At 46.6% G+C, this 6,000-nt stretch overlaps 1 protein-coding gene across 1 annotated transcript in view; it reads left to right on the top strand.

The window, feature by feature from the left end:
- Positions 1-328: 328 nt before the first annotated feature.
- Positions 329-6,000, top strand: part of ZNF804B (zinc finger protein 804B) — a gene marked incomplete at both ends in the record, with an annotated part of 230,147 nt that continues 224,475 nt past the window's right edge. Inside the window, one exon of the mRNA XM_080611434.1 lies at positions 329-661. Coding sequence (XP_080467560.1) covers positions 329-661 — 333 coding nt within the window. The remainder of the gene's footprint in view (positions 662-6,000) is intronic.

Genomic DNA, 6,000 nt, shown 5'->3' with positions numbered 1-6,000 from the left:
CCCCCCGCCGCGGAGGTGAGGCGAGGCGCGGCGGCGCCGGCTGCAGCGGCGGCACGGGAGGGCCGGGGCGGCGAGGGCTGTGCGCGGCGGCCAGCTGCATCCACCACACAACCCGGCGGAGGGAAGCGCCATGGGGAGCTGTCGCCACCCGAGCCGCCGTGGAGAAACTCCCCTCCAGATGCCGGCAGTCGGTGGCCTGGTCTGAGGAAGAGGAGGGAGGGAAGGGGCCATAGTAGCGGCGGACTGTGCAAGTTGCGCTCTGCTCTTCTTCTCGGGCCCGTCTCCTCCCCGCGGACCAGCATGCGGACTGGCCTCCGCGCTCCCTCAGATGTGCTCTGGCAGCCGCCGCTGCTGCTGCTGCCGCCTTCAGTGCATCCCGCTGCTGGCAGCGCTAACCCGGCCGCTGGATGAGACGGGAAGGGGGAGATCGCTGCTGCGGTTCCGCCCGCTCCTTCATGCAGGCTTCTGCTTTGGCGGGGGTCGCACCGCCGCCGCCGCCGAGGAGGAGGAGCCGGCCTGCCTTCCCCCCCGCTCGCCCGCCTGGGGGGCCCGCATGGCGTGCTACCTGGTCATCAGCTCCCGGCACCTCAGCAACGGGCACTACCGCGGCATCAAAGGCGTCTTCAGGGGACCGCTCTGCAAGAAGGGCGCTCGCTCGCCGGTAACTGCCACCTCCTCGCTCCCTCCCTCACTTGCCCCCCGCACGGTAGGAGCGGGGCCGGGGGTGCCCACGAGCTGCGCGGAGAGGCGCGGAGCGGCCCGCGGGGGGCGGCGTTCCCCCGCGGGCGCCGGGTCGGTGCGGGGGCGCGGGGCGGCGGGTGCGAGCGCTGCCTCGACCGGCGGCGCGGAAAAGTTTGTGAGCCGGCGACTGCCTGTGTGGAGCCGAGGGGCCGGACGCTGGCTCTGCGCGGCGGGGCAGGGGTACCGCTCGCTGGGGGTCTCCGCGGAGCGCGGCTCGGGCTCATGCCGATGAAAGGTGAATTCCTGACGCTTTGCGGGGAAGTTGTAGGCTGCTGGGGGGGAAGGCGCAGTGTCGGCTCCAGGTGTCGCGGTTTAGTACCTTGGCCAAGGTTTTGACGCTGCGGAGAAGGGGGAGCGATCGACCTTCTGATTTCGGCTCCAAAATAACCCGAACTTGCGAGTTTGGCTGCGGTGTGTTGTGAGCTGTTGGGACCAACATGTAGGTAGAACACACATGAAGTTTGCGGAGGTCCCGCGGAGACCAGACTCCCGCCGAACTACGGTAGAGGGTCTCTCTGAGCAGCTAAAGGCGTTTCGTAGGAGAGAGTGAGGGTTTCTGGCCCGGGCGGGTTGCAGCGCGTACGGGGGGAGCCTCCCGTTCCCTCCTCCCGTCGGTGGGGTAGCAGTGCCGCAAGCGCGTCCGTAGCCATGCCTGAATGTCCCCTGTCAGTGTGCCGGTTCTCAACGTGTGAAATACTGAGGAGTACAGCCTGCCATCCCCCGTTCTGGCCTTGTGCCTCCATCCCGTTGGTGGGACTTTCGCCGCCGCCGGTAGCGTCTGGCTGTGCCTCGAAGCACACCTGCCCCCTAACCCCCTTTTGGAAACTGCTTGTGATAATAAAGTTTTTGCTTTCCCTTTCTTGACTTACGATGACGAAAAGTGCCAAATATTTCATTATATTTCCAAAATAACTTCTGTGTCATACGCCACCACTCTGATGCAGCATCTACAGGTCCTTCCCTTGCACTTCGGTAATCCTTAGTGTGCAATATATCGGTGCCTTAGGTATCATCAATCAGACGTTGGCTTAGCTGTGTTTGTGTTCTCTGGCCTGTGGAGCTGATCCACCTTATGTGTAGAACCTCCCAAAATACAGGAGGTGTCAGCTGAAATTTCTGTACAAAATTATAGAGAAAGAAAGTGAAAGACCTCAGAGTTCTGAAGTGAGAAGTAGCTGGATTGTAAGTACTTTGCATTATAGTAGAACTTTACCAGCTGATGTTCAAGTCGAGAAGTATCAGAAGATACTACCCTCCAAATATTATGTTCCAAATCCTTCACTTTCTAACTTCTTTCCCTTTCTTTCTGCCTACTTAATGAGCATGCACACCACTCCTCTCAGTCAAAGTAATTAATGAGATAAATGTAATTGTTGAACTCCATTAACAAATCATCATAACTCTGTCACCAGCTGGGAGTAATTTTTGTTTGAATGCAAAATATTGGAGAAAAAGACCAATAAATAATTGTATTGATGTTTTTATTGCTTAAAGGTGTGTTATTTTTCTTTTTTTTCTTCCTTTTTTTTTTTTTTCCTTTAAATTGAAACCTCTAAGTCAAAGTCACCTGTCTAGGGTTTAGTAGAAAAGGGAAAAAAATTACAAAGTTGAAAATAACCTCATGTCTCTTTTACTCATTTTTTAATGGAAATGTTTTTTCATGTGGGCTTTCCAGAGTTTAAAACAAGTATCAGGAGCACTTTGTATTGCTTTTCACTAGGATAAAACCTTCTTTCCAAGATTCACATGACCAAGAGTTGGTCTGCTTTAGATTGTTTGGGACCATTTCCAGAGAAAGGTCTGAATTTCAGCAATCCTTAGCTTTCATTCTGAATTCTTGAGGGAAAACTTTCACTTCTCCACATAAATTCTTTTTTTTCTTTGTTTCCTTTTGCTTTTTTTTAGTGGCCACTCTTTGAGGCTAGACAGGCTTTTGAGGTGATAGGCCAAGTCCTGTGAAGAGAGAGTAGTGGGTAGCTTATAGGAATAAAGGTACATGATAAATTAATGTTTTATTAATGCTGAGTAATTGTAGCTCTAGAACTCTCTTTCTTTCATGTGTTTGATAATTAGCATTTCCTACTGGTTTATATATGCTGTTTTTATGTTTTCACATGTGGGTCCAAATTTTAGGAAAAAAATAAGGGATGTTTAGTTGGCAAAATAGATAATGGTTTGCTATTAAATACGGAAATCAGTGGTTCTCTGGAGTAATCTGCATGTGCGTCCGAAGTTACAACTTTCCAGACCATATCCTTGTTGCTCATCAGTGTGTACAAAGTTTGGAACAGTGAATATCAGCAAACACCACCTGGATGCATTTTTGCGTTATGGATGTGGGAATCATACGTATGGAAGCTTAGCATTGACTGAGGCAGTAAAATTGTTTTAAGGATGAAAGAAAAGGTCACACAATACAGAAGAAAGCCTTCCAAGTCTTTGTATTTTCAGTAACCTATGATAAACCTGGGACCACTTCTTATACTTAAGAAGGAAGTCTTAAGCAAATGGTATTTATTTTTATCCCCTGTCCTGTGCTTGTGCATTGATTTAATACCTCCTGATTATAACTTTGAAAGATACAGGTTATGCCTTGCAGTCATTTTTAAAAAGCTGAACTTGGAAGCATCCTTGAAGATTTGATTTTATAGTTTGTACCATTAAACAATCTTTTATTTGTACACTATGAGCTATTCTATGCGTGAGTCTACATAGTCTTTAGCAGATAACGTGTACCTTTCTGTATTTAAAGTGTTCTGTATTAACAGACCATGAAATGTCAGTAGACCTAAGGTTATGCTTTAATAAATGAGAACAGTGGTGAATATTTTTAAATACCTTTATCAAATTTCATGGTTATATGAACAAGGATTTTTCAGGCTGGATGTTTCTGTAGTATTTATTTAGCATACTTTGCTATTATTGTGCCAGACACAATTCTGGCCCTTTTTCATGGTGTGCAGAGAGACCTTTAGCTGTAGCAGTACTAAGAAGAACAAGAGATGGATGACTACAAAGGTAACACACTTCATTTGTGCCTCTGAATGTGCGACTGACAGCATTGTCATAAAATCCTTTTAAAATTCTACCTTTCCTTTGCCCACTTTCGCATGTTGGAAAAGGGACTAGCTGGGGATGTGCTGAAGCTGGGATCTGAAGTTGGTGGTAATGAATTCAGAGAGTGGAATCAGAAGCAGTTGCCAGTGAGTCATGTATCAATGGGATTGTGATAGACTTGCAAGGGGAAGGGAATGCTGAGTTTGAGCATGGTGCTGATGTTACTGAGGATAATGGACAGTAAGCCGAAGGAGCAAGCTGCTTATTTTAGAGACCTGATTCTGTGCTTTCAGGTGTTGGGGTGTTTTTTGTTTGTTTGTTTGTTTATTTTGGTGGTTTTTCTTTTAATTTATCTGGAAAGTTATGTTCGTGTATGTATTATGGACAAGTTTTCTGCCTCTGAAAATTTCTATTTAATGAAATGCATTATGATACAGAGATATTGCATATACTTCAGACTGATGATATTGTCTACAGGATTTTGGAGTCCTAAATAGAGTATATTGATCAGCATACTGGTTTTAGTTTTTGCAGTCATGATAGATATGCTGTAATAGTGACCTGCAGCCAAACCTACTCAGAGGTTTACTACCACACCTCACAGGCCTAGCAAAGCTGGCACTGAAGAGAACTTGGTTATCAAACTTTCAGAGAAAATCCTCCAGGATGCAGCAGAAAATGGTACTGGGAATTCAGCAGATGGCCCCCTTGCTTCTGAATCATTTCTGAGCCAAGGATATTATTAGGGTGCTCTTTCTGCTGGTGGCTTTTTAAGATCAGATATAAACAAAGTCTCATTTACTACTTGGTATTTAAAGATCCCTTTGTATTTTGAAGGAAATAGAAGGCTCAGAAGACCCAGTGCCATAGCCAATTTCTGACTCGGCTAATTATTTTTCTTCCATTGTTCCCTGCAGTTTCAGCTGAATACAGTATTTTTCACTTACTTTTCTAAGCTGTTTTCTAATAAGGCTGTCAAGCAGCTGCTTCATTGTACTTACTGCTTGCCTAAGTTCTTTGGGGTTAGTGGAGTGGGAAATGCTTCTCTGTTACACAGAGCTACCTTTGGAAAAGCACAGCTTTCACCCCATGTCCAGAGGCTCCAGTAGTTCTAATTGAGTACATTGTAGGTACTTGAAAATAATGAGTTTAGTTGATACTGAGCCACAAGCATGCAGTTCCAGCACTGAGGACTGAGTAGCACCTTGTATTCTCTGTAGCAGATAACAACACTCGGCACTTAGAAACTTCTTAGAAAATTTAAGTGTGTTTGAGGACTGAGGGACCATAAACAGAGAACAGGAGGGCCATGGCATGAGCAGGTATCTCCATCTGCCTGAGCCTAATGGGGAGATGCTGGCACAACCATGTCTCCTACAGAAAATGCCAGTTTTGTGTTTGCCACCAGTGAGATGTGCCAAGCACAGTTGTCAGAAGTAATTTAAAGGTTAGACCTGGTGGATGTGTACCATGGAAAATGTGGTCTAGGTGGCAGCAGGTTAAAAGTAGGACCCAGTGTATATCTGGGTGGTTAGCTGGGAGGCCAAATACCTCATGAGTTTGTGATCATAAGTAAGTCATCCCTCAGCACTGTGGCTGTACACAACAGCACTGAGAGTGGAGAGGGAGGGTATATGCTCTAGAATTGCTCTCTTCTTAATAAAGAAAATGCACAAGAAGTAAAATTTCAATTAAGAAATACAGTATAAAGGGACCAGTAATGAACCGCTGGCTCCAATAAATAATCTGGTTTGGGTAGTTTCTCTGAAAGGAAAGGGCAGAGGGAAGACCCACTGTGCTAACTAAATAATATAGAAAGAAAAAGAGGGAAATACTGGAGACAAAACAAAAAGTAGTACTTTCACTTTTCTGCGCCAGAAGTCTCTGGCAGCTGCCTCCAGCAGAAGTGGCCACCTGCCAGGGGGATCCTGTGCTCTGCTGAAGGCATGGAGCTGGCTTACACAAGGTACCTGCCTTTCAAAAACTAAGGGAAGGCACTCCTTCTTAACTATTTCTAATCTCATTGATTCACAGCACTTCATGTCTGAGAGTGGGCTGTGTTTCCTACCAAGCCTAATGCCTTCACTGTGCTGAAGAATATAAGCATTCCCGCATCTCAAACCCAACCTTAGAGTGAACTTATTTCCTGATTTTCTGTCTCCAATTCTTGTGTTTTCTGTGCATTTCTGCAACACGTGAGAG

This window comes from Psittacula echo (genome assembly GCF_963264785.1).
Source record: "Psittacula echo genome assembly, chromosome: 2".
NCBI classification, from domain to species: domain Eukaryota; kingdom Metazoa; phylum Chordata; class Aves; order Psittaciformes; family Psittacidae; genus Psittacula; species Psittacula echo.
The sequence above is the reverse complement of the archived record's forward strand: the minus strand, read 5'-3'. Positions and strand labels throughout refer to the sequence as shown.